Source organism: Anser anser (assembly GCF_964211835.1).
Source record: "Anser anser genome assembly, chromosome: 11".
NCBI lineage: Eukaryota > Metazoa > Chordata > Aves > Anseriformes > Anatidae > Anser > Anser anser.
Window position 1 is genome coordinate 12,919,861 of NC_139732.1, and position 27,975 is coordinate 12,947,835.

General features: G+C 51.6%; 1 protein-coding gene across 4 annotated transcripts; it reads left to right on the forward strand.

The window, feature by feature from the left end:
* Positions 1-112: 112 nt before the first annotated feature.
* CSNK2A2 (casein kinase 2 alpha 2) lies at positions 113-27,850 on the forward strand. Of its 4 annotated transcripts, XM_083852314.1 has the most exons (12): positions 114-273; positions 452-563; positions 11,395-11,496; positions 12,400-12,450; positions 18,625-18,684; positions 20,844-20,927; positions 22,064-22,174; positions 22,390-22,491; positions 22,895-22,995; positions 23,686-23,834; positions 24,037-24,130; positions 27,407-27,850. In XM_083852314.1, the coding sequence occupies exons 1-11, from the start codon at positions 170-172 to the stop codon at positions 24,111-24,113; spliced, it is 1,053 nt and encodes a 350-aa protein (XP_083708440.1). In that variant the 5' UTR covers positions 114-169; the 3' UTR covers positions 24,114-24,130; positions 27,407-27,850. The 4 variants fall into 4 exon arrangements, with proteins under 4 accessions (XP_083708442.1, XP_083708441.1, XP_083708440.1 ...); XM_083852313.1 differs by lacking the exon at positions 27,407-27,850 and having other exon boundaries at positions 24,037-25,569; XM_083852316.1 differs by lacking the exons at positions 18,625-18,684; positions 27,407-27,850 and having other exon boundaries at positions 113-273; positions 24,037-25,569.
* The last annotated feature ends 125 nt before the right edge of the window (positions 27,851-27,975 follow it).

Below are 27,975 nucleotides of genomic sequence, written 5' to 3' on the forward strand. Positions count from 1 at the left end.
GCCCGCCGCCCCGGGGCCGGCCCCGCCCCGCCCGGCCCGGCCCCGCCGCCGCCGCCGCCCTCCCGCAGCCCCGCGCCCCGCCTCGCTGGCCCCGCGCCCCCCACCCCCCCCGCCCTTCCTCCTCCTCCTCCTCCTCCTCCTCCTCCCGCAGCCGCCGCCCGGCGCCGCCATGCCCGGCCCGGCCGCCGGCAGCCGGGCGCGGGTGTACGCCGAGGTGAACAGCCTGAGGAGCCGCGAGTACTGGGACTACGAGGCGCACGTCCCGAGCTGGGGGTAAAGCGCCCCGCGGGGACCCCCCCCCGGCCCCGCAGCCCCTCGGCCTGCAGGGCCTCTGCTCCCGGGGGGGGGGTGGGGGGAGCGGGGGGAGAGGGGCGGCCCCTGCCCAGCCCCGGCGCCCCTCAGCCGCCTTCCTCTCCCCGTCCTTCCCCCTCTCTGTGCTTGGTGCCCGCAGCAATCAGGACGACTACCAGCTGGTGCGCAAGCTGGGCCGGGGGAAGTACAGCGAGGTCTTCGAGGCCATCAACATCACCAACAACGAGAGGGTCGTCGTGAAGATCCTCAAGGTGAGTGTCCCGGGTGGCTGCCGGGGCTGGGAGAGAGCTGGGTCGGCAGAGCCGAGGGCTGTGGGGTCCTGCCCTTCACCCCAAAACTCTTTTTTCTTTTTTTTTTTTTTCTCGTTGTGGGTGTTCAGGTGCTGGAGGGTGCGTTTGGAAACGGGTTTAGTGTCCCCCGTGCTGGAGGGATGTTCCGATGCCTTCGCCCCTGCTGTCTGGCGTAGCTGGAGTCTGCTGTGGGCCGAGAGTTCCTCTGGAGGAGGAATGCTCGGGGCCCTGACATTTGAGCAGCGCTGCATGTGCTGCCTGCGTTTGGTAAATCGTATCTGGCAGTGTTTGTCTCAAACAGCCCAGAGACTGCCATGTCAACAGGAAGGCGAAGCTCGGAGGGGGAATCCTTCTGTTAACCTCCAGGCAGCTGGCATGCAACCTTCGCACGCTCAGGCCGCGGCCTCCTCAGAGAGAGGCCGGGGGGTGCTTGGAAAGCAGACAAAACTGTATGTTCCGTCCTTTAGAGGATCTGTTACATGGGAGAGAACTTCCCTGCAGACAGGCCAAAAATATTGTGAAAACCTGAAGAGACTAAAAAGGACCGTTGGATGTTTGGCAGCGTCAGTGGCGTGTTATTCTGGTGTGTTCGCCCTAGTGGGATCGGGATGCGGGGGCCTTCACGCAGAAGTAACGGGTTGTGGTTTGGGGTGGCTGGAGTGTGGGGTTACCTGTGTTTGTCACAGAAGCAGTGTGGTCAGAGAGCTGTGGTAACTGTCCTAGCAGCAAACTGTGTTTAAAAAAAAAAAACAAAAACAAACACAGAAACTAAAGGTTAGAGTTGAGGTGCTTTTGGTTTTGTCTTGGATGACACTTGTGGTTGTTAATTGTTGGACCAGCACCACCTGTCACTTGTTCCCCGAGAGCACGTGTCGATCTTCGAAGTGCAGGAAGCTCTGAGCTCAACCTGCCCTTGCAGCCACCAAGGCTGGCAGCTGCCTAGGACACATCTGCGCTGGGCTGAAGCCCGAAGACGTTTGCTGGGTCCACTCCGATGGCGCAGCTGGCTGGCTCACTTTGTGGCTTCCCCACTCGCTCACTGTTCTGCTTCCTTGGGAACATCCTCGGCTTCGCGGGAAGCTTGTCATGGTCTGTCCAGCCACAGCTCTTAGGCAAGGAGCGATCTCCCATTTGCTTCTTGGGAGAGTTAATCGCATCCCTGCCTCAGCTGCGGTCAAGGTGGTGGCTTGGTGAGCTGCTAGGGACAGCCCTGTGGCTGAGCCTGGTGGCAACGCAGAGGAAAAAGGCTCACGTGTCCTTGCAGAGCTGAGTTCTCCTGGAATGCTGCTGGGGCTTCCCCCACCTTTGGATGCTTTATGTGGTTTTTGTTGTTGTTGTTCATTTGTTGTGTTTTTTTTAAGTAGGTCAAGCAACAATATGTGTTTTGAGAGAGAGAGTAGTCAGAGGTAGCCAGCGCAGAGCTGAGTTTTATGGCAGGATGGCTTGTGGTTAGGCTGAGGAAACTGCACTTCTGCATGCCGCTCTGGAGCCCTTGATGGTCTCTTTGGGACTGCTGTGGTTTTCTGGGAGTCCAGGTCTCGGCCCACATAAAAAGGCACCATGAGGTAGAGAGACTGCAGGGAAGGTCTTCAGAAATCTTCCTCTTTACCTCTTACCAGCCTAAAGAGCCTCCCCTGGAGCGATGCTCCTCTCCCTGTGGCTGCCAAACTCATCTCTAGGGAGCCTGTAAGCGCTGAGCTGTGAGTCAGCCGGCAAGAGTCATCTCAGGGTGGCTGGGTGCTCCTTCTCTTTGGGGCCTCTACGTGTTGCCTTAAAGCCCTGTAAGCAAGGGACTAGGCTGGCCCAGATTTGACGTGGAGAGTGTTCCCACCAGTTCCCCTGGCTACCCCCGCTTGCATTAACATGCAGACAGCATTCCTGCGAGTAAGCAGGGAAAAGCAGAAAGTCCAGATAAATGAACACGAACTTTCTTCTCGGTGGAAAGTGGGTCAGTGAGAAGCGAGTTTCAGAGCACCATGTTGTATACATTATGAAAACCTGCAAAGTGTGGCAATAACATCACTCTGAACTGTGGAAAGTGCCTCTGGTTTCCTGTAGCTAGACTCAAACTTAATTGCAAATGTAATTACATGTATCTACAGTGGAGCCTTAGCAAATCAGCTGGGCGTCTCTGTTCCTTGTAATTCAGGCTGGGTTCTCTGAGGTGGGAAATGCAACCGAGTCCCCAGGTTTGTGTGCGGCAGTAGGGGTGGGACAAAAGGGCGGGACAGTTGCTGGCTGGTGGATGTGGCTGTTCAGCAGTCACTCCTTTCTGTTTAAGGTTCTTTGAGAGAACAATTTGTTATGCATTAGAGTGATTTTAATATCTGTGCCTCGTGAGGTGACTGGTACCTCTTCCCAGCCTTGCTATTTGAAGGAGCTTATCCTTACCGAGCTTGAGTAAGCATGTAGCAAGTACTTCCTCTGACGTTTTTCTCCCCTTCTTTGGTGTTGTGGTACCTGAACATCTTGTACCCTCCTCCAGAGAGGTCAGGAAATTTTATCACTCTTTCTCAGATGCAGAACTGAGCCACAGAGATTTCCTGTGTGACTTGGGGCAAGTCCCTTAGCCTCAACAAAGCTGAGACTAGAGCATAGGTCCCAGTCTAGCGCTGGGTGAACAAGATAAACTGCTTTTCCTCTTCTGGAAGCTGAATGCCTCGTTTCTTCAAGTGCGCTGTGATGACTTAAGCAGTGGACAAGGTCAGGGAGGTAATGGCTCTGATAGGTATCACAGTGCCCCAGGCAGCTTGGTCTTGTATAAAGCATGTTTCCCAATTCCCTGGCATTGCCTTTCTGTTCTGCTACCCCAAGTACAGGTCCAGGCGTAATCCGGCAGGAAAATGGGTTGTGACTGTGCCATTGGTTGTGACCATGACGTGTCAGTGAAGGAGTGGAATTGAGATCGTGCAGGTGACTGTAACGTTAGTGTTATAAGGTCAAGTACCTTTCTTTGAAAATGCAATGCTCTTAGTGATGGCTTTTTTTTTTTTTCTCCAGGAAAATTCTGCAGTCCTTTAAAAAAAAATGAACGGGTTCCTTCTCATTCCACTGCTGCTAGCTGTCAGGCTGCGCCGTGTAGGGCAGCAGCCACCAAGCGCTGGAGCAGGAGCTCTGGTTTACCCCACAGATACCCTCTGACAGCATCCTCCAAAAAGTTTTATATGTAGAAGCAAGGCAGAGGGCAACTCCTCAGCTTTTCAACCTATCCAGAGAGAAAAGATTTGGGGCGGGGGGGAAGCACCGTGGGGCTGAAGTCACCTTGGCATGCAGTGGAGTACTCAGCGCTGCACCTACCCCTCACCGTTGGTAGGGACATAGAGGCAGCTGTGTTCCTGCTGTCTGCAGCTGGTGTAGGAGGTTCCTGAGGGCTTTCTGCTCTGGCTCTCCGCAGTGCAGCTGCGGGTATGCTTCCTGCATGCTTAGGGGAGGGCCAGACCAGGAAGAGGGAATGTGTGAATGTGCCCTATGTGCTTTTGCATCTTGCTTAAATTTGATGCTAATGTTTGGCTTCCAGGATGAGGCCCGAGATTTCTTTGCATGTGCTAAGGAAGCTTAAGACATCTTTGTGTCCAGTGAGTTGTGTGTTGTCTACATCCAGTGCGGGTACCCAAAGCACATCTCGACTCTTTCATATCTTAACCACGCAGATTTTTGGAGGACTGCTGAGGTCAGCCTCCAGCTGTTGTGCTGCCTCTGATGAACTCCCCATTTCAGTCATCTGAGGGATGCTCCAGAGTGCCTGCAGCCTCCTGTTCTCCTGCGCCTTACTCTTCTGGGGTAAAAAGCAGTGTTCCTAGGAGATGTGGACAGCATTGTGAGTTGCACTCTCGAAGCCAAAGATAACCTTTCCACTTGGCTGGTAACTTTTGTGGGTGACTCTTCATGGCAAGAACGCTGTAGTGAGTTACCCACAGCTGAACTGCAGTGTTCCTCACAGCCCCTTCTCTTGCACTGCTTATCACCCGCCTGAACGCCTGCCCAAGGTGGAGATTGTGGCATCCACATTGTCCGCTTCCTACGGGAGTCATCCTTCCTGCTTCATGCACGTGTGTGTCTACGTACAGTCTGTTTGCCTGTGGGGGGTTAAACCCACCACATAAAGAGACTTTTGTCTCCACGTATGGTCGCTGTCTGAGCAGGCAAAACAGGCCGAGGTTAAGAAGAGAGCGTAGTTGCAAGGAGAGGGAGCGGAGGTTCTGCAGCAGTGGTTAAATGGTCCCTTTCTCCTCTGGTGGCTTTTGTCCCTCTGTGCTGAGTCCATTAGCTGAAACTTTCAACCATGTACGCAGTTTCACAAGTGCATTCTTTCTTGTTTTTGTTTTTCCCCTCTTCCCCTTTCTGGGTTGTATGAACCCTCTAGAGCCGCTGCTCAGACGAGGGGCTGCAGCAAGGTCCTTTCAGAATTGAACTCAAATTATCACTGTAGTAGCTGGAGGATCGTTCAGGGGAAGGTAGCCCTGCGGCTTTGGTAATTTTTCTACTGTCTCTAAAAGCTTCAGAGCCCTCGTATATTGGTGTGCTCTGGGTGGAGGCTGAAATGAGTGGTGTGCAGTAGGGATTGCACAGGGAAATACGATAGGATGATGCTGGTCCCTCAGGGCTGGAGCTCTTGCCTGCATCACTGACCTTCCACCACCAAAGCCGTTCAATCCCTGCTCCTGGTAGCTATCTGCATCTCTTGCTTCTCCTGCCTTTGTACTCACTGAATCAGCTCTCCCCAGCCCACTTCCTCCTCTGTCAGTACTGAAGTGAGCCCTTTTGCAAGAGAGCAGCGTGCACAACTCTTCTGTTTCAAGCACCAGTTGCCCACACGGAGCTTGGCACAGTCAGTAGCTGGAGTCCAGCCTTGTGCGGAGCTGGGACCAGCTGAAATTGTACCAACTGTCTCTCGGAAGCCTGGAGATGCAGCTGATGACTCTCACGGTTGCGTTTTGCCACAGGGAACTGGTGAGCTGCAAAACTGCAGCTCCTGTGAGGAGGAGGATGAGTTACAGCACCGTGTCTGTTTGCAGTGTCCTAGGGCAGAGCCCGAGTGAGTGCTTCTCATTCCTTGAAACGGTGGCAGTAGGGATCAGGGCTTGATCCTTGTGTGTCTCCTTCTAGTTGACTGCATCGGTCTGGGTGCGTGGAGGGCAGTCCTGCAGCCCCAGAAGGGCTGGTTCAGGGATGCGCTGTGGGGACAGGGAAGAAAGGTGCTGCCCCCAAAACTCTTGCTGGTATGCTTTACCTAACTTGAATTAAAAAGCAAAAGTGCTTCAGTAGTTTCAGCCTGGGGATTTTGTTGCTTGTGTGTTTGTTTTTGACTCCTGTAAAATTCAAGAGCAGCTTGGGATAGGAAAATGTGAATTCCTGTGATGGAAGTTGTAAGGTGCAAAGATGGAATTTTGTGAGTTGTTTGCATCTTCCGAATATTAACACAAGTGGGCTCCTTGATTTTCGTAGCTCTTTTGAAGATAATTATTTGGTTTCCCATCTGACGTCTCACAAAATAAGCACTGCTGCTCTGAAGCCTATTTTCCTATTGAGCAATTGGCATCAGGCTTTATAGGCTGATTACGATGATCCTTTCAATAATACTTGCTAGAGACAAATAAGCTTGTGGTGCCAACTTTTAAACATTTAAAGCCTGTTGTAAGGATGCCGCTCAAGCCTTCTGCTGGTGTTTGTGTGTTGGTGAGATTTACCTGTTCATTCACTGCAAGTATTGGGGTGCTTCTGAGCTATTTGGGTTTGGTGGGCAAAGAATAGACTTTTTATTATTATTGTGTGGTGGAATAAATGACTTGTTTTTCTTGGATTTGTATCTTTTGATTGCTGTTCTTTTTCAGAGCACCTGCTGGGTAAAACCCAGCACCTTCTGTGACTCCTTCAGAGCAGCATGTGTGCTCCTTAGCTGGCAGCACCCATGTGCTGCAGCACTGCCTGCTTTCGGCTAATGGAAAGTTATTTTTATGCTTTGAATCGAACTTGGATTTCCTGCGTTTTCCTGGTCTCTGTTTTTCTTTTTCATTGTGAAATTTGGGATAAAAAATTTCTGTCTTTTCTTGAATTCAAGTGATGGGTTCCCAGGTTGTTGGGGATGGCTGGAACTGAAGAATCTGGCAGATGCATGCTCGCTTGCTTTAGAAACCAACCAAAAAAGATGGTTAACCAGGCAGACGTCTATTTGTTCAAGACAGGAAGTGATGGTTGCCGTCTTGTATTTAAAGGTTTATTTTAGCAAACAATGTTAATGCTCCCAGCTGGTGCTTGCTGCAGCTGGACTCCTTCCCTGCTTACAAGTCTGTGATCTCACAGTAAGTGACCCAGGATCTGACCTCTCAGACACAGAGAGGTGGTTTTTGTATCTACCTGTCTGCAAAGCAGCTGCTTACCCCATGCCATTTCTTGCCTCTGGCACGGGACGGCACCTCGTGATGCTGTCCGACCTCTTTGGGTGAAGGTGTTGGGGTGGCACTGGCCCCTGTCGCGGTCTCTACTGCCCTGGCTGACTTTAAGCAGATGGAAGCGCCCTCGTGTGATCCGTTTGGCTGGTAGGGCAGGAAACCTGCAGCAAAGCAGGACCGGCCGGGACAGTGAAGTGAGAACCGTTGGGTTCCGGGGAGACCACCCTCCTGGCTGGAGGTCAGCTCGGCCCTCTGCTCTGTGTGTTCGGTGCGTTGGACAGCCACGAGCTGGGCGTTTTGTCTCCACTGCCTGCAGCCATCTGAATTCTGGTTTGGCTAAGAAAAGAAGCAATCTTCTGGGAAACTGGAAAACTGGCTAGTGCTAGGCAGCCGTGTTGTTCTGAGGGTACTGCTGCAGTTGAAGTGATTAAACCCCTCCCAGTGTAGACACGGTTAAACTGAGACATGTCTTTTAGCCTGGTTTCCTATGGAAACGAGCCTTACGCAATTCTGCTGTCTGTCAGCCTTTCTCCCCCTCCCCGCCAGCAGTTTTTGCACTGGTTGGCCAGTCTCAACCACATGCGACAGAAGTCTCCAAGCTGCCCAGTTTCTATGGCTTTCATGGAAATAGGTGCTTCGGAGGGACTCCGTGGGTGCCTGCCGGAGGGAAAGGCCGCAGTGAGGGTTTGACTCATTCTGGCCGCTAGAGAATCCCAGCTCAGAAGAAAGCTTTGAAATGCCTCTGCTGTGGGAACAGATGGAGTTGGAGTCGGCACCTTTCTAAAACGTTGCCTGACAAACACAGGCTGGCCAAACTCAGGAGTTAATCGTGCCTAGGTAGCTGCCTCGTTACTCTGTGGGAAACAGCCCTCCCAGGACAGAGCGGACTGAGCCATGTAGGAGACACAACCTGAAATGCCACTGTGCCTAGCCTCGAGTAATAAAATAGCCTTAAATCAGTACAGTTAAAATACTCGGGCTGCAATGGCTGGTGTCTTAGAAGCCATTCCTGCTGGGAGAGGCAGATGGTTGGAGGCCACAATAGCCTGTTAGTTCATATTTAATCCATGTGTGTTTGGAGTCAACACCCTTGGACAGACAGATCGGGTGGCTGTGAGTTGTAGCGACCCAGGCTTAATCCTGGTGCTCGGTGGCTGTGCTGCCGATCGCCTGTGATTTTGGCAGTACTGAGGCCGGGGCGAGCAGAGCTCCCGTGGCTGTGACCGGCTTGCCCTGGTCAGCCAGCCCGCAGCAGTGGCCGTGTGTTGGAGAGGCTTGCACCAAGGTGTTTGAGTTTCCAGGTGGGATAATGCAAGAGTCTAGGCTTGGAATCAGCTTTTGTGCAAAAACCGAGCTCCAGTAAAGTGTTCCTGGGAGGCAGACTGCGCTTAGAGCCGTGGCTGGAGTAGCGTGGCTTGGGCACAGCACGGCGTGTGGGTAGGTGATGGCGTGCTGTTGGGTAGCCTTGAGAGGTGGAAGTTGTGGTACGGAGGCCAGTGATTGCCCCTGTTTTATCCTGCAGAACTGGGGAGATCCTTTATTCCCCCGCATTGTTCTCTGGGGGAAACTTCTGGGCAATAACTTTTCCTCTGAGGTGACAGGTTTCAGCCCGTGGCGTTTCTCCCTTCCACATCCCTCTTTCCCTAGTGGCAGAAAGCCCCATCGTGAGCATTGTCTGCAGCCAGGAGGAGCGCGCTCACCGCACAGCTCGCACCCCTGCAGCAGGGCAGGCTGCAGTGAGCAGGGCTGCTCGGTCACTTGGGAGACCCTTTCCCAGGCCCATGCCTGATGTGTTTTAGTTTACCCATGTGCGGACAGCCTTGACCAAGCTCTGTGATGCTGTAATTTAGCAGGAAAACATGCAAGCAGTTCTTAACTCTCCCTCTTGCTGAAACAGTGTTTGCCAAAGTGTCGCCCCTGGGTGATGTTAGAGGTGCTGCTCTTGGTAACTATCTGCAGGCATTTCGTTAAAAAAAAACTAACCTTCTTCTCTCGTTTTTTCCAACAGTCATTGGTGCTGTCTGCTCGTGTCTTTCAATAAGTGTGTTGCAGGGGAGTGGTGGGTAGATTTCTGCAGGGATCGTGCTGGGCATCCTTTTCCAGTCTTGAAAAATGTGGAAGCGCGTAGAATTGATGTGGTGGGGGCAGACCTCTTCTTCCCCAGTGGGAGTGGTGGTTGCTGTGGAAGGAGAAATGGAAATCTCTGAGGTGTATCCTCCCTACCTAGCTAGTGCAAAAGGCCCTTGAAATAGCTGCATTGCCAAGGAAATGGTCTTTCAGAGTGGCCTTTGGGTCCCCTTGGCTGTGTTCAGGCACTGTTTCAGCTCCCAGTCAGGTGCAAATGTCACAGCAGAGTGGCTCTGATGCGTGCAGGAATCTGTCGACAGCCTGGCAGTTCAGTGAGCTCATTGAGGATGGCAGTGGTTGAGCTCCCTCTTTGAAGGTCCCTAGAAAACAGCTTGTGTATGCATCTGCCTTGCTGGACGAACAGAGTAACTGAATTATGTCCTCTAATTCCATCTTGCCTTCTGGTAATATCGGTGGATGTGGGCGATGCAAGCGTGGTGTCCATCGCCATGCTGACGTCAATGAAATTAGTCCCTAATGAAGCATCTTCATCTCAGGTTCAGAACTGTAGCCCTCACCTCTGCTCATTTCCATTCCCTGCTCTGGCTCCTTCTCCATGTCTGTCTAACCTTGTGCCAGCTCCAAGCGTGTCTTGGTATTGCCCCAAGCTGTTTTCTTGCCCCCTTCCCAGTGAAGCCTGCTGCTCATTGCTCCAGCTGTGGCGGACCTTGCTGCCGTTTTCCACAGTGGCTTTACAAGGTGCTGACGCTCCCTGTACCAGTATAGGTGTTATTTTTGGCACTTTGCTTAGGGCTGAGATTCTCACTCATACTTTGACTTGAAAGTCTAGCTCCTGCCTTTTAACTTGGAAGAGGAGGAGAGCAGGATTTGAGTCTGAAGCTACCTGGAGAGCCTAGAAAGACAGCATGTTTTATCACTTAGATAAATGACATGTTTTCTGACTATATGAAAACCTTTGGTTCCTTCTCCCGTTTGCATGTACGTTCCTTTGAGTGGCCTGAAATCAGAGATGATGTAACGCGAGCGCGAGCTGCCACGTCGGTGCTCCGCAGCCCTTGTCAGAGCACGGAAGGCTGTGGCAGAGGCGAGGTGACAGGGAGCACAAGCTGTTGAGCTCTTGTGTAGAAAGTCGAAGCTGCTGACATCTGGTAACTTGTGTCACGTTGGTAAGGTGCTTCTTACCTCTTTGCTGCTCTCCATTACTTCCTTCCTCACAGACCGGACTGTACGCTGGATGGTGAATGTCTTAGAAAGCTAAATGACCGGGAAAGCATGTTTCCAGGAGCAAACCTCACAGGTAGTGTAAGAGGTTTACTGGTCCCTGTACGATGTCTCTGTAGCAGTACCAGAAGTGCAGCAGGAGCCGTCCCAGCTCTGCAGTGAAGGAAGACTGCTGGAGCCAGCAGTGGTATGCAACTGGTGATGCCCACACTGGTCACTAGCCAAGGCTTAAATAAAGTCTCACTTCATTGCTGCTCTAAGCTGCCCAAAGCTAAATTTGTCTTGGGAGTGTATGAGTTACAGAAATGATCGTTCCTTTTCATTACAATGAACCGCTGGATCAGCAGAGTGTAAAAGCTAATCCAACCTCCAGGCCCCTGCCTTGGGAGCAGCTGTTCTTTGTCACTCTGTGCAGGGCAATGTCCAGAGAAAGCTTACTTTACAGAGAGGATTCCTGGGACTGCATGGATTTGAAGAGGAGTCCAAAACTGTTTAAAATGTCTGCGTGCTTTAAAAATAATCGTGGTATACAGATGCGATGGCATGCCGTGCAGTTGGGTCTGCTCTCTTAGGGTGGCTGTGAAACACTTGAACGTAGCTAAGTACAGCAGTGTCTGAGCTTACTAGAAATCATGGTGCTGAAGACTCTCAGGTTGTCGTTTTGCTGGATTCAAGTGCTTGTTGGGAAAAATGCCTTGGGAGCAAGAAGTAAAAACTGTTCTGTGCTGGTAAACAAAGCTGAGGTATGAGACCTTACCATGTTTGTCCGCTGGCTCTAAATGTATAACGTAGAATTAGTGTGCCAAGATTTCCACACAGCAGTCCAAGGTGCTTTTAACCACAGTTACTGGAGTCACAATTACGTTTGTCTAGAGTGGTTTGATTTTCTCTGGTGGCTGGAAAGCTTTCACTGAAGATAGACAAATCGTAGTTCGTTCAAAGTGTCTGTCCCCTCTTTGAAGCTAAAAATGTTCCCTTGTGAGGGTGGGAGCAGGGGAATAGGGGAGGTATTGGGATCTAGTCAAAATCAGCGGCAGAAATCACTGTTAATGTCTGAAAGGACTCTCACTTCTAATTGCTTTTGTCTATTTAAGCCAGTGAAGAAAAAGAAGATAAAACGAGAGGTGAAGATTCTGGAGAATCTGCGTGGTGGCACCAACATCATTAACCTGATTGACACTGTCAAGGATCCAGTGGTAGGTACTGGTGTGTTGCGGTGTGTGTGGTGGCCTTGCCTGGCTGGTCGTAGGCACGGCCCCGGGCATCCTTTGGGACACGGCTGGCGTGACTTCTGCTCCTGGCTGGGATGAGGCGTTCACTGTGCCTGTGCCTTTGCTTGACAGGGGCACCTGGCATCTACTTCATTAGGGTCTCCTGAGATGGGTCACTTCGGATGAGTTAATGTTCCTCTCCGAGTTCCCAAGAGTCTTTTACACATCTGTGTCTCCTGTGAGTTTCCCACGGCTGATGGGGGAGAAGTCTTGTAGCCTTCCAAACCTGCTGTAAGAAAGCAGAAACTGTGCAGCCTTCCAGCTTCTGTCTGGCATCTGGAACATAAAGATTTTGCAGGGCAATTGGATATTAAGCACTTCTCATCTTTCTGATTGCTGTCCTGTCCGGTGACCAGAGGTCATATCCTTTGTCTGCACTGCCACAATTACCCCGTTCCCAGGAAGTTTTTTCTGACCAGCAGCTGACTGAGGTCTGTGACTACCAGCTCGCTGGCATGCAGGGAGAGGAAACGACACTGCTGTAGTGTTGGCAGTCCTGGCTGACCTTCCTGCCATGGGCTGCAAGGCTTTAGTGCCTGATGACACCTTTTCCCTCGTCCAGCAGATTTTCTCATAGCTGGAGTTGGGGGAGCAGTGCTGGCCGAAATGCTGGGTTGTCTTTTTGTGTGGGGTGCAAGTGGAGCTTCCCTGCCCCTGCCTGATGGACTGGGGCTGTGCTTCTCTTGATGTTCTGCTCCTGCCCCACTCTCTGCAGTAAGGGCTGAGCAGGAAGCCAAAGCTTTCCCAGGTCCCTTGGAGCCAAGAAAGGTCAAGAGGGCATTTTAAACCATGACACACACTCTCTCTCTCTCTCTTTCTCTCTCTCAGTCAAAGACCCCTGCTTTGGTGTTTGAGTACATCAATAACACAGATTTTAAGGTGAGTCTGCCTGCGTGTGGAGGGGGGAGGCCTCCTATTTCTGTTAAGATTGCTGTGTTCTTGGGCTGTCAGATACTTCTCGAGAGCTATGGGGAGAAATTTGGGTTTGTTCCTTATGTCAGCTTCACCTTCCTTCCTCCACATAAATGAGAGTCTTGTGGAGTTACTAAATAGGCTCTAAGTGAGAAGCAATAAAAACCTTGCGTGCTGAATGGCCTCCCAACTTTGAGGGTTAAGCCCAACAGGTTAGATCTTCTTACCTCCCTCTAAATTTACTAATCACCGTTGTGCTATCTATTCAGCCCAAATTAATAGCCATATTACCCAATAATGATGTTCTGTTTATGGCAGTCCAGTTGATGGAGCAGGTGATGCCGATTTGTGCTGGAATCCTTCAGACCTGGGGACCACGGGGTGGCTGAGGCTGGAGAGCAGGTTTCTCACTGCCAGTGAACCTGGTAGTAAGGGACTGAGCAGTCTTGAGAGCTCTTCTGCTTGTCCAAGGCTGCAGCATATGCTGGTTTCTGGGGAGCTTTGAGTGGTGTTACTCCTTTCCAAAGCTTGGGGTCCTTCCGTCTGAGTACAGCTACAACTGCATGTGCTGCTGAAACGCTTCCGGCTGGCAGAGGAGAGTTGATATGCAAAAGGGTTGTATGGTGATTAGCGACCACACCTATTTTAATGGTATCTTTGCTTCCCCCTTGTGAATCTTTATCCTAAGTTACTAAGTCAGCGGTGGAAAATTAATTGAGCAGTTACCATTAGAAAGCCAGGCATCACCCCTTCCTGCAGTTTTCAGGGATCTCTTCTATTTCGTATTATAGGACAGTGCTTTTTTCTTCCCGTCCATACAGGAGTGTTATGTAGATGGGCACCTTTTAGGATACGGCTTCAACAGATACACCGAACGCCTGGAGAAGGACTCCGGGTTGGTGTTGGCGGAGAGGACTGACCGCATGACCTGCCCCACAGGCCGTCTCCGCTGCAGCCCTGCGTGCTGCGAGGCAGCGTGTGTTGTTCTCATCCCCCGGAGTTTGTCTGGCAAGATTAATCCCACTGGGTGGGACACAGCGGGTAGCGAGGACTGCAGCCATTCTGGCAGCGGTGGTATTAGTGCTATTTAATCTCATGCAGAGACTTATTAGTGAGGCTAGAATAATAGTAACTTGCAGGAGTGTCTGCCCTAACAGCTCTGGGCAGGGAGAAGAGTGTTACCTCCAAGTAAACAGCCATGAGAGGAGTTCTGTGTAACCTTTCAGGGCTAATTAAAGCAGGCTTGGTGTGTCTGGGCCTCATCGGGCACCAGCTGGTCTGTTCCAGTGCTGTGTATGTTGTGAATGTACACCATTCCTTCTCCTGGTGATCCAGGGACTCTTAATAAGGCTGATTGTGGAAATTTTCAACTTTATATTTGGAGCTTTTTTCTTTCTTAAACGTTTTAATATATGGCCTGAGATGAAATAGATCACTGAGGCACCAGCATGCCTTGCTGGAGGTTGCTTTGCGTATCCTGGTCAAAATATGATCGCAGCATTCTCTGGTGTCCTTAGAGGGAAAATTTCTTGTCAAGGATACCACCCAAAAACTGAAATGTGTTTGTGAAGTAGAGTGTTAGGTAGTAATTTGAGACTGGTGGCCAACAGGGTCTCTGACTGAACAGCACAAGGCTTAGAGTATGAGGTAGGCCAGCCTTCTCAGCTCTGCTGGGAGCTGTCGGAGGCTCTTCTGCAGCCATTGATCTATCCTCAGCAGAAGCAGCAGTGCTCATCATCTCTGGCTGTTGCATTACAAACAACTGGATGGTTTTGCGGCAGATCATTTCTGGGCTGCTAAGAAAAAGCCTCCCTCCTCGAGGAAGTCCGGATTCATAGTTGTACAAGTCCAAGAATGAAAGAATTGCTGCTTTCACCTGATGCTGGCTGGTACAAGGCAGGAATAACTTTGTCTTGGGAATGCAGGCATGCCCCCCAGGGCATGCAGTAATGCTGTTCATGTTCAGGGCTTATTTGTAACCCAAATTTCACCAGCCATGCATGGGGCATGTGGGTTATTCAAGCAACGTTTGCATGAGCTCCTCTGTTTGGGGAGGCTCTTAGGGCTGCAGTTAATTGGCAGATTGCAGAGCTGCTACTGTACACAGGTGCCTGTGGATATCTTCTGTACAGAGGCTCCCAAGCTGTGTCTTCCCGTGCTCTGAAGTGATGCCAAGCAGGAAGCACACATAATAGATGAGACCACTTGCGTTAGAGGTCTTGGCTTGATATATATCTCTACACGTGAAGCAGCTAGAAAGCTCCCAGAGTCATTGTCCTCCTATTGTCCCTTCTGCTCTACAGTCCTGGTCTCCCTGGGCAGCCCGATTCTGCTGGAGTTAAGCGCCATGTGAGCTAAGCCTGGTGATAGGGGCCTCTTCTCTTTTTGGGGTGGCTGCTGGTGATCTGCCCGTCTCTGTTTTGACTTCTAGATTCATCAGTACAGATGAGTACCATACATCTTGCTCAGAAATCACTGGCAGGGTCCATGAGGGGCTCCTGAGGCAATTCCCAGGGCAGCTTGTATACAGCAGGTGGTTGCCAACTGCCTTACGGGGTTACATTTTTCTCTGTCCTGTTGGAAATAGTTCTTCACAAGCTTGGATGCCTCCTTTTCAGTAGTCTCCTTTCTGGCAGTCGCTTTCCTTCAGAAAAATTATTTTATCTTTTGAATGTTAATTCTTTCAACCTGTGCCCATTCAAAGGGCAGCTGTCACTGTCTGCATGCGCATGGAAATGGCTGATGGCTTTCCTCAGCTCTCTGTGCACAGGCAGGAGCCGCACTTCCGTGGGGCTTCAGCCATGGCTACGGACGATTCTAGGCCATCAGTGCAAGATTGTATTCCAGCAGGTTTGGTTATTTTTAAAGATGTAAGGTGTGTAAACAGAAGGCTTATGTGATACTTCCCTAGAATTGATTTATGTTGTCTTAAATTACCTGGCTAGGTCCCTTCTAAACTTGACAGTTCTGCAGTCACAGGAATAACGTGCTTGGAGCTAGAATAAACGTACATCCTGCTGTGTGAGGAAGGCAGCTTGTGTATGTGGCTAGTGTTTCTCTTCAGACCTGTTGTGTTGTCATCTGTGAGCGTTCAAGCTACCGACGTTCATTTGCCTTAAATCATAGCTGTGCTGCAGAGCCATGCAGTCAAGCCAGTAGTCATCAGTGAAATTAAAGGACTTTCCCTAATTGGTTTCAAACCTGAAATGAAACACCTGTCCGTCAGCCAGCATGAGCTGTCATATACATTTTGTAGTCGATGAGCGTACCTTCCACTGCGCAGGCCGTGGCCCTTATTGCATCGAAGAGAGAAATCCCTCAGGAAGGAAAGGGGCAGAGCCGAGGCTCCGGGAGCAGTGCTGTGTTGTGTTTGCTATTTCATTCTTAAACGTTAGCAAGCTCGTGGCTGGAAGAAGAGGAGACGGGCAAAAAAGGCAAGCAATGAAAAGTTGCTTCAGGATGTTCAGCAGGTTGTGGGGACAGAGAGCTTTTGAGTCAGACCTTCCACTTGGCGTGCAGTGGGTCAGTCACAGTTGCTGTGAGGAATTGCGTGTGTTTTATCGAAGGTTAGTATAAAAAATAGTTGCCCTGGGTAGGAGGCGCAGAAATATGAAAGATTCTCTTCCCTTGTGTTGCTGCCAAAGCCAGGATGCCTTGGAAGCCTGCATTCCCAAGCAGCGTCTGTCTCCTCTGACCACTGCTCGGAGCCACCCCGTTGCTTTGCAGATGCTGCTTCCTGCAGATAGCCAGCCACGTTGCTTGCTCAACAGAGAAGAATAAGCGTGTAGCTCCTGTCAGCGTTGTGGAGAGGGGAAGCACATCAGTGCCTCCTCAGGTGCTAACAGAATTAGTTACGGTAGGTTCGTTCATTTGTGACAAAAAAAAAAAAATCACAAAAAGCTGAGGAGGTTTGGAGGCTACCACAGGGCGCGTTCGGCCTTTCCTCGTGTTCTGTGTGGAGAAGGCAGAGCAGCCCAGGTCTCCGAGGCCTCCTGCCGTCCTGAGCACTGGCAAGTGGGGTGAGCACATCTCTCAGCAGGGTCTGAGGCCGTGATACCCATGGCGATGTTTCTGATAATTGTATTCTGAGGAGCCAGCTGAAAGAGCAGAGCTCGGGATGTGTCTGTGAAAGAAGTGTCCGCTCTCCTGCGGGAGGCTGAGCGAAGGGGATTCAGAGCCTGCTGTCAAAGCCTTCTCAGGGCAGTGAGGCTGAGCGTGCTCGGGCAGGGGCTCTCCTGAAGTAACTGCAGCTTGGGCACTGCTAGCTGCACCGCCAGCCTTGGCACAGCGAGAGGGTCAGAGGCGCTGGTTTTGCAGGCAGCTCTTCTGGGGTATCTGAAAGCTGCTTGTTCAGTGGCTGCCTCTGCTTTGGGCTGTGAGTTGGAGAACCAACAGCACTGTGGTCCTGGGAAGAAAGGCAGCACTGACCTCTTCCCTATCCCTTCCCTGCCCACACGGGCAGCAAGGGGCAGAAGAACCAGGATACAGGGAAAAGGAGACCCAGCCTTTGGGTTGCGTGAAGAGGGAGGCTGCCCCCAGCAGCCTTCCCCAGATGCATTGATCTTGCCAGGCGAGGTTGAGCAGGGCGGTGATTCCCAGAAAGACGTGGGGTTTAGGCACCTCTGTTGCCTGTAGTGTTTCTTACTTAAGCAAGCCAATTAAACTCTTGAAAGGGCTCAGCTGTTCTCTGCTGCCAGGGCTTGGCCCTGGGACATGCATTACAGAGCCCTGTGCAGCCAAGTCAGGAAATCTATCCCTGCTGTAGCTTGTGGCTATGTTGGTTTTGCTCCCTGCTCACTTGTCTGCTTGACTGGGTTGCTCCAAAGCGTTAGGATTATCCCAGCTCATGAGAATAAAACACAGCTTGCATCCTGGAGGCCATTTAAGCTCTTCATGTGTAAGTGACACTTGTATGTTACCAAATGACTTCTCAGAGCTGTACTGGGGGTGGTGGGGCTGTTTGGATCTAGCCTTTAAGCATGGCAGGTTCATGAGGATCTAAGAGGATCTCGCCTTGAGCCTGGAGAGGATCCAGGGCCAGAACTTCTTTCTTGGAATATGAATTTCAATCCCTTGCTATGGTATTTTTCCCGGAGATGCCAGCGGTGCCCTTGATAAGCAGTCAACCCCAATGCTGATGCAGCCGGTGGTTTAACTGGGCTGTGAGATGATCCTTACTTGTTAGAAAGGACAGAGGGGTCTGGTCCTGCTGTGGGTGTCTCATGCATGTCCTTCCTGGCCCAGCTCGCCTCTCGCTGCCCTGATGTCTCACCTTGCTTTTGCTGGACGACAGTACAGCCCGATGGTGCCAAGCTGGCACAGCTGCCGATGTCGGATACAGAGCAAAAGGCAAATATCGGGATAGTCGTGACCTGGCATGGGAGCAGCAGGATGATAAGGTGTTTAGTGACTGTGCTGGTGGTATGGTCGAGTTTGAAGTGCAGCCTGGATCTTTGTCACTTCCCCAGAGGTAATGAGGGCAGCAGAAGGACGCAGAAGAGAGGAGGGTGGTGAATGTGTGCTGGCAACAAGCACTTCATTGAGACTCTGCTGTGCTCTACTTGCTCCCACAAGCTTTTCTGTGCTGTTGAGTTGCATTCCCCTTTGTCTTGGGAGGGAGGGGAGCCTCCTCTGCTCCGAGGCCCTCTACCCCTCGTGCTTCCCAGCCCCGTGCTGCGTTAGGTGAATATGTTCCTCTCCCCGCCCCACTCTGAGCACTTGGAAGGCTTGCCCATGTGTTCCCTGTCTGCCTGCTCTGAATGTTACCGATGTCAAGTCATCATGATGACATTGCATGTGAACAGGATCATCTGTGCCAGCTGCAGCGTGTTCCGAAGGCCTTGCTGTCTCCTCCCTGGACAGACAGCTTGACTGTCTGCTGCTGGAAAAAAGTCATGACAGGTCTGAATGATCCCAGTGGCTTTTCACGGGAGCTCTTGCTTCCTTTCTGGATTTCCTAGTGCATAGCCCTGGCAGATCTGAACCCAGGGCAGCCCTTAGGAGTGACAGTGTTCACAGGGGGACCTGGAGTAGGGTTATTGATGCTTGGTGGCAGGTGGGGTGCAGGAAATGAAACTAATTCAAATCTAGAGTATTTATTTTTGTTTCTCTTTTTTTTCTCCCTCCCCAAATCTATTTCAGCAACTGTACCAGATCCTGACAGACTTTGATATTCGGTTTTATATGTATGAGCTGCTGAAGGTGAGTGGCATTGCATACGGCAGTCTGGACGTGGAGGCTAGGAATGAGAGAGGCAGTAGCTGGGTTACTGGGGTAGTGCTATTAAGCAATTACTTCTCTCGTATCCAATGCAGAATCCATGTTTCATAACCAGAGAAGGCTTAGGAAATGATCCGATTGCCTGGCATGTTGCTGTCAGGCATTATAGCCAAACTGGGGACCGTCAGTCACCTCTGAACAATCTGATTCTCTGGGGCCTGTGCCTTCCCTGTGAAGTGTTTGTTTGCTAGCAGCCGGGTAGGGCTGTGCTTTTCTCCCTGTGTCTCTAGCACCGAGCAGGCTGCTGTGAGGACAACCCACTCCTTCTCAGCCAGACCATGTACAAGCACTGAGAGGCATTTGCAGGGATGAGGAACTGGGGACTCTTTAGAACCACAGAGAGACCAGAATAGAGGCATTGCCTGCTCCAGGCTTTCTTCTGCTGCAGTATTTAAATGCAGCCCCAGAAGGTGCCTTCTGCCCACTTGGTCTTCCATGACCCTGTGTCTCAGGGTAAGGGACGTGGAGCATTTGAAGAACACATTGGCAAGGTCAGTGCCTTGCAGGCACTGAATGTGGTCTTGGGAATGAGGTTTCTGGTTGTGCTGGCATTGCTATAACACCGGTATTTTCGTTTGAAACCTGCTGGCCAAAGCCATCGCTGTCTCTTTGCAGAAGGATGAGGAGCGCCCTAAATACCTCCTCTTACCTAACCTGCGCCTCCCCGTGGAAGTGCTCACAGAGCCCCACGGCAGATCGGTGCGACGTGCTGCACAGCCTCTCTGCAGTGGCTGGCTACAGGACCTGGGTGGCGGCAGGGCATTAGGGAGATATGTTAGGCTGGGTTTCAGCTAACCCCGGGGCTGGGCTGTGCTGACCTGCTGGAGCAGCAGCTTGTCCATATCAGGTCTCAGCAGGGTCTTGGGACTCCTTGGCTGGCACTTTGCAGCTTCACTGCCCCTGGAGATGAGTGGGATAGATGAGGAAAGCCCTTTGTGCTTCAGGACTTGGTGACTGCAGGAGATGACCTGAAAGAGTGATCACAAGGGAGGTTTTCTTCTCTGCACCCCCAAGCTTGCTCCAACTGTCTGCAAGGGAAAGACCTTCCTGCTGAAGGCTGGGGGGAGCCCAAGTTCGTCAGGATTAGGTTGGAAGGGTTGATAAGGATTAGATGATCCAGCCTTGGGACAAGCAAGATACCAAACTGCTTCATCTCTGGAAGCGGTTTGCCCAACCTGTTGAAGATCTCCAGCACTGCAGATTGCATGACCACCATTTGCTGTAACTCTGCTGTTGGTTGTGAGTCCCTGTGACATTGCGGGGATCATTCCCTGCAGCCTTGCTGTGATAGAAGCTGTTGCCTCCTGTGCTTCCCGCTGCAGCAGGGACCCGAGGGCAATGTTACTTGCCTGGCACTGATGTCTTGCATATTGAATGACTGCAGACTGTGCCCTCCTTCTGTGCCACTGGAGGTCTCGGTGCATCTGCTAGATGTTGATGGATGGGTCTCCCTTCCCCTTGAAGCTGAGAAAACACTCTCACCTCCTTGCTCAGGGGAACAGCTGCATGGGGGGAGTGAGTGGTGCAAGGTCACAGAGCTGAAGAGCTTCTGCGGGTTCCTGCCTCCAGGCTTGAAGCAGTGTCACTCTTCCTTGCGTGCTATCACCTGCCTTTTGTAAGCACAGCTTTGGCTTAAATGAGCAGACATGACTTTCTAGCTTAAGTGTGTTTTGGAACACCAATGAAAGCCTTCACTGGAAGGCCATAAGACTGTATATACATATGAGCTGTCCCCTTTTGGGGAAAAGAGCTCTTCTTTTGTGACCCAGGAAGTGTGGGGCTGCCCAGGTTGGAGCACTTGGCCTGCTTCCAGGTGGGATGCCTCTCTGTATCACGTTCTCCCAAAACCCTACAAGGAACACAGGTCCAGGACCTGTGACTGCTGTAGGACAGGAGATCAATACCATCTCGTTGCCAGCTTGCCACGTGCAGAGTAAGAGCTGAAAATGCTAGTTCCTTGTGCCAGGGCTGCAGCACTTCCTCGTGGACAGGGCACTCTTGCTGCTAGCTGAGAATTGTGTTATATTGTTAATGCTGTGCTGTGGTTACGGTGATGTCTAACATATGTGTATGTCTGCCAGGCCCTGGATTACTGTCATAGCATGGGGATCATGCACAGGGATGTCAAACCCCACAACGTCATGATAGACCACCAACAGAAAAAGGTACGATGGCACCAGGGCTTACAAGCAGGGTTTTTCCAGGCAAGCTTGAAACTCTGCTGTCTCTGTACCCAGAGCCAGGGCAGCTGTACTTACCCCTTCAACCTTTCTCTGTCTGCTCCCCTCCACTTGAATCCACATCAGAGGAGCACCACAGTGAGAGTCCCTGGCTCAGAGGTTGCTCTCCTCCCCAGTCAACCACGCTGGATGTCTTTGCTGAGGAGAACAGATCTGCTGTTAGTCTCCACCTGGGGAGGTGTGGTGGTGGTGGGGTGCAGAGACCTTAGGCAGGAGATGTGCACCCTTGTTCGAAATACACATGGATAGTCTCACCCAGTGAGCATAAGCTCCTTTTGTAGTACAGCCTGCCTCCCCTGCAGTGGCTTCCTCTCTTTTGGGACATGCTGGTTAGATCAAAGGGAATGTTTGCACCAAGCTTACTGCCATGGAAATGGACAGCAAAGGGAGCCTGCCCTCCCTGTTGTGGTACTCGAACCTCTTCGGGTGATGCGTGTACCTGCCTCCTAAGGGACCTGGGATTTGCAGCAGCAAATGAGTTACTGCTCCACAGGTCCCTCCATGTGAATCAGCAGCGGTTGTACAGGCAAGGCAGCATTTATAAGGAAGGGGGAAGCTCTTACTAGGTCCGTTGTCCTTCAGTAACACGGCTGGTCCTCCATCCCTGCGGCCACAGAAGAGACAGTCTGCCTTGCAAGATGTGGTGGGCTGTCTCCTGCCTCCTTTCCTGCTCCCAGCCCCCAGTTAAAACTGACACTGCCTCTGGCCCAGCCCCTCTAAACGGCAGGATAAAATAGCTGGTATTTGCCTGTCCCCTAGTACGCACCATTATGCCCGCTGTGGCTGATGGCACTGGTAAGGAGCCAGTCACCCAGCAGTGATGGTCTTTTTGGAGCTGGGAGGCAGAGAAGCTCGCTAAGCTGGAGTCTGCTCTGCCAGCACAGCATGGTGACAAGGGGAAGGAGGAGCACTGCTGAGAGCATCTCGTGTCCTCAGAGCACCTCCCTGCTTCCCGGCCTACATGTTTGCTTCATGGGACCGAGAGGCTTTGGCAGACACGGCTTTGCCTAGCTTGCTCGTGCTGAGGCTCCTGACTCTGTGTCTCTTTATCGCATGTTCAGCTGCGGCTCATAGACTGGGGTCTGGCAGAATTCTACCATCCAGCTCAGGAATACAATGTCCGCGTGGCCTCTAGGTACTTCAAAGGACCGGAGCTCCTTGTGGACTACCAAGTAAGAGTCTGCCTCCTCCTTGCAAACTGGTGATACTGTTTGCGGTTGCACTTCAGCCACCTTTGGGTTGTCTGGTTTTGCCTGTCAGGGCATTGCCGGGATTGGAAAGAGGCTTGCTGTGAAGTGAAAAGGCTGAGGTTGTCTGCTGCTCTTGGGGAATCATGCCAAGGTGAGCATACCTTTCTTTTCTGATGGCCTCTCCCTTTTCCCCTCAGATGTATGACTACAGTTTAGACATGTGGAGTTTAGGCTGTATGCTGGCAAGCATGATCTTCCGAAAGGAGCCTTTCTTCCATGGACAGGACAATTATGACCAGGTAAGGACTTTGATACCTGGCTTATCTAGTGCGACAGGTGTCACCAGTTCATCTGCATGTGTATGGTGGGGAGGTTCTGGGGATGGGACCACCAGGCTGGGAGGATGTTGCTATGTGCTTAGTTGAGCCATCTGGGCTTACACATGACTGCCTTGTGTAGGAGATTGTTTTATGCGCATGTTGCAAAAATGAGGTTCAAGGGAGATATTCCTTCCTTCTGGGAAGTTTCCAGAAGAAGAGCTCTTGCATTTGGGCAGCTCTCTGCTGTAAGACAGTACCCAGTCCTGTCTGTAGACATCAAACCAGAAAGGAGCCACAGGTTCAGTAGTAACTGCTCCAGCAGAATCTGCTCCTCCTTCCGCGCCTGCTCTTCTGCTCTCTTTCAACTTGCCTTTTGTTCCAGCTGGTTCGCATCGCAAAGGTCCTGGGCACAGATGAACTGTATGGGTACCTCAAGAAGTACCACATAGAACTGGACCCGCACTTCAATGATATCCTGGGCCAGTAAGTGGAGAAGTACAATGCAGCTTTTTCTTTTTTTTATGTCATAAAACAGAGAGGGCAATGAACTGAATGTCCATCCTCTGAAGGACTCTCAGCCAAGGTCTGCTTTGATCTTCTGGATCCCAGTGTTGCTTTCAGGCCTCCCAGCAGGTCGTTGAAGTACAGGCTCTTCCCTTTTGCCTCTCCCCTGATCCACGAGTTTTCCCGTGCTTCTTCCCTTTCTTGTTTGTTGACATCCTAGAAATGGAGATGTAAACACTGGAGTTGAGTGTGGGCTGAGGGGTTCAAAATCTCCCAGCTGAGGTTTTCTAAAAGGACTGGAGCTGGATGGGATAGTGAAGACAGCCCTGTGTGAGTGAGGCAGGCTGGCAAGCCAGCGCACTTCTGGTCCCAAGGGTGTCACCCTGCCTGCTGTATGTTGGTGTGTAGTCTCTGCAGACAGAAGATACTGCAGTATTGCGCCCTTCCCAGCTTACTGTTTCCCAGACGTTGGACATCCACACAATCCTGTGCCTAAATGAGAGGGCTTTCTCCCTTTGGCAAGTGCTGAGTGGTAGCTTGTGCAAGGGAGCGCTGAAGGCAGTGTCTGTTGCAGCTGTTTCTTCCCAGAAGTGGAGAGTGATTTCCCTGGGAGCCCTCAGTACTGCTGTGCTGGTCAGAGCTGGGCAGTGACAACAGGTCCCTTTGCAGGCATTCCCGGAAGCGCTGGGAGAACTTCATCCACAGTGAGAACAGACACCTGGTCAGCCCTGAAGTCCTAGACCTCCTGGACAAGCTCCTGCGATACGACCATCAACAGAGGCTGACTGCCAAGGAGGCGATGGAACACCCCTATTTCTGTGAGTCTGCGGAGGAGCTGGGGCCAGCTGGGCTGGAGAGAGGGTCTTGTGTTGGGGAGGAAGTTTCGGCTCCCCACTCAGCAAAAGCCTTGGCAGGTCTGTGGGGTTTTAAAGGCAGTTTCTCTGGAAGGGTTTGCCAGGGTGGAGCTTCCGCTTTATTAAATGCCGTTTCCTCTTCCTGCCTGGTCTGTGTCTCCTGCAGATCCAGTGGTGAAGGAGCAGTCCCAGCCCAGTTCAGAAAACGCTGTGCTCTCCAGTGGCCTGACAACAGCACGATGAAGACTGGAAAACGACGGGTAATTCAAGATGTTTACAAATAAAAGCAAAACCTTCGGTCACACAGTGAAGGGAAATGAACCAAGGACCCCCCCCCCCTTTCCCTCCCCTTTATACTCGGCAGAAATCTAACCTTGGGGGGGGAGTCATAAACCTCAGTTCCTCTCTGGTGGTTGTGGTTAATGTAACTCTAACCCTGTGGTACCAAAGCCCTGGGCAAATGGTCTTGCAAGAGTTAAACATGTAGTGATATCCCCAGGGCTCAACATGACTGATTCTGGTTCACATCTCTATGGATCCTTCTCTTCCTTCTCAGTCCGGTCTTTCCCACCATGCTGGTGGGGACAAATTGGCCATTCCACCATCAGCCCTTAGCATGCCTCTTTCTAAACATGCCTTTCTGACTTGTAGACTCTGGGTGAACCAAATTCAGGCTGGGGGTCAGCAGGTGCAACTCTGCTTTAAGGTCCAAGTCCTACTGCTCACTCTGGGCTTGAATTTGGCCCTTGAATTCCAGTTTTAATTGCAAATGCCAGGGAGTTAGGGGGAGAGGGGAGGTTTAACAAAAAAAAAAAAACAACCCACAAACCCAGCAGCATCTCAGGATTGTCTGGAACATTAAAACTAAGGCACTGAGCTGAGTTGCTGGGGAGAGGTGAGATCCCCCCTCCAGGTGTGTTTGACAAAGGCTCACTCTGAAAAGAAACTAATAGACCTGCTTTGGAAACTTGTGAATGTGAGGGCTGCTTTTGTGACAGAAGAGGGGAGGGATTATCCAGACTTTCCCACTGAGCTCAGGAAAGTCAGAACTCCCAAGACTTCTTGTGATAGGTGTGCAACCACGTGTACCTCATGACGTGGCTCCCATGAGAATTCGTGCCAGACGCAGACTTGTGCCAGAGCACAGCTCTGGCATGGTTCAATCCGGCACCGCAGGACAGAGAAGCAGAATGGAGGCCTGGGAGGAGAGCACAGGGAGGGGAAGGATCGGCAGACAGCGGCGTGGTCTGCTGGGGGAGAGGGCTGTGCAGCTCCTGGTCCGGGACTTGGGATCCCACATAGTGTTTTAACAAAGTCAGCCACTTGTTGAATTCTGGGGTGCCGATTCTGTTGCGGGGGGTGGGGGGTTCGTCTTGCGGGTTCTTTCATCAGATCCCTCGATGGCTTTATAGCCCCACGATTCACAGTTGCCTCCTCTACTTGTTCTGTGTGTAATTTCATCAAGTGGTTCTGGTGATGCTCAAACCTAGAAGCTGGAGATAGTGTTTTCCCACCAGCACCTAAACACAGAATTTCCTTCTGCGGCATTGTCGAAATAGTTAATTTTTTATAAGGTTGCAATGTTTCTATTTGAAACATCTGTTTACATTCCATATTCCAATAAAGTTCTATTGACATCGATAGCAGGTCAATCCATTTGTATAATTCACTGAAACCAATAAATATCTATACGTCTGAACGTCTGCTGTCTCAAATCTGTGGGATAGCCAGAAAGAGAAAGAGTTCGGGTTGGCTTTTCTACCCCGCCTCTTCTGAATTATTTTGGGATCTCTTTAGTTATTGGTTGCAGTCTTTGGTGCCATCAGCCCTGAGAGTTTCGCTGTCCTCTGTGGGGCTGCAGGGGAGGCGTGAGGTGTCAGTGCATCGTGGGAGGCAGTGCTTGTGGTACGTGGGACTCGAACAGCCAGTGCCCAGGTGCTGGTCTCAGACTGTCACAGACGTGTAATATGTCACTGATGTGTGGCTGGAAGCCGTGGATTCGCCATGCGTGTACCCACATGCTTATCTCCTCGCAGCCCAGGTGGATGCCTTTCTCTGAAGGTGTGCTCCTACCCCAGGAAGTGACAAGTGCATGAGCTCCATTATCGGTGGCCAGGCTGAGGAGCTGTCTGACGTTGGTGATGCTGCCACGCTGCGGGGCCATCACTAACCTGAACTCTCCTGCAGATGCTGCTTAAGTCTTCAGCAAGTGTTCCCAGCCCTCTGACCTTCCCTCTGCCCTGCCTCCGGGCTGCCTGACCTGAGGGACATTGAGTTCTCTCGTGTTCTTAAGCTCTGCTATCACCAGTAGGGGCGGTTTCGGGATTTTAACATCAGTTTCAGAACTGCTTTTAAACAAGTATTGAATTGGAAGTCAGGAGTGGACATTTCTCATAGTCTACCCAAGCTGCTGTGCTCCAGAGTTGCCTGTCTTCTAGCTCTCAGGTGTTGGCCAAGGCAGAAGAGGCATGAAGAAGAAGACAGTTCCTTGGAGGAAGTTCCATAGGTGAAAGATGTTAATGGTTACATATGATGCTTGACAGTGTCCAAACCTGATGGAGAAGTTCCAAGGTGATGCTTCAGGAAGCGCTTCAGGAAGCAGCAGTTCTGTCCCTCTGAACTATGGACAGAAATGCTTTCTGGGAACATTCAAGCAGAGGAAAAGAGATGCCTTCCTTAGCAGGGGGTCCGAAACAGATATCTTTCCCTGGTTGCATTGACCAGAGAGGCAACAACAACCTGCCCTGAATCTCCCCATGTCCCTACACTGGTTTTAGGGCACGAAAAGCTGTGACCCGTTCCTCCAGAGGGAAATAAGCGGTTTTAGCCTATGGAGCCTCCCGACTACCACTCCTGTGATGGTGCGTACACTTGGCTGCAGCTCAGGCTGGTTCCTCTGTGCTCATCAGCTCTTCTTTCCTCTGGATCTTACCAGAGTGTGGCCCTGCCTGTAGGGACAGCCAGGAGCTGGAGGAGTTGATGTCTCATCCCTAGGAAGGGAGGAGTCCGGGGAACATGCACCCTTGTACCCTTTCTCCTGCATCTGGCTACTGCTGCCACGCTGTGCAGGAGAGCCCTGGTGTGTCCTGGCCTTTCAGCTGGCATGGCCCTAGGTTTCTGGCAGAGGTGGTGCCTCTTGCAGTGGTGTTACACAACGGAGGCCATTAGCAGGGCTAGAGGTGTTTGAGACAGCAGAGGGAGACACTGCAGGAGGTTGGGGAGAGAAAAAAAAAACGAACTTGTGTCTGGCTGCCTGTGAAAGCACTGCTTTGCTGGACTGCAGCTCTCCCTTGCCTTGCTCAGCCCTGCTTTCCCTGCTCGCCCTGCCGCCTGTTCTAAAGCAGGCTGAGGTCCCTGCTGTCCCCGTGTCCTGGGGGTCAGTGGATCGGATGGCTGGGCCTGGCTGGGAGTGGTGTGGCATGGCATGACGTGGGGCAGAGCACCTGCCCATCTCCTCGCCACCAGGGCCAGAGGAGCTTTTTGTTGTGCAGGTAGCATCCTGCAACACTCACTTCCCTCCTCCTGTCTCTCCCCAGGTCCGGTGCTGTTGCTCCCAATTTTCCATAAGCAGAATGAGAACCGTTACCGGCGCGCGTAGAGTGACGGCGGGCAGACTGTGCAGCCCGGGCAGGGCTGAGTGGGGCAGCGTGCCTGGCTGGATGGCACTCACCTTCTTATGAACACAGCCCTTCTGTCCAAGCGTAAAAGGTTCTTCTGCCTTTGGTTCCCTGTTGATCTCCTCCTGACCCAGAAAGCATGGAAATGTGAAGGTTGTGCAAAGCGGTTGTTGGTTAGTCGTTCCTTCCTCCACCTCCACTCTCCCGGCTGTTCCCCCTCCCAGCCTCTGACGGACTGTGGTTAGCCAGCTTACCCCAGGCTCTGCCAAGGTGTGGGGGTGGCAGGGGATGTATCATCGTGATGGACGGTTCTATATTATAATTGAAAGAATTCTATATTGTTGAATAAAAGTTTTAAAAGAAGCACATGAGGAGTATTCAGTGAGGAGGGAGCCCTGGGGGGCAGGACCAGCTGTGCTGAAGGATGCCTGCAGCAAAAGCCTTTCCCTGTGGACTGCCAGGGTGGGCTCAGCAAGGAGAGCATGAGC

Excerpts from the sequence above, each read along its gene's own strand:
- CSNK2A2 (XM_083852314.1), top strand. The coding sequence starts at position 170 with ATGCCCGGCCCGGCCGCCGGCAGCCGGGCGCGGGTGTACGCCGAGGTG. Across the intron at positions 18,685-20,843 it reads ATATGTATGAGCTGCTGAAG|GCCCTGGATTACTGTCATAG; the intron begins GTGAGTGGCATT and ends TATGTCTGCCAG. Across the intron at positions 22,996-23,685 it reads TTCAATGATATCCTGGGCCA|GCATTCCCGGAAGCGCTGGG; the intron begins GTAAGTGGAGAA and ends GTCCCTTTGCAG.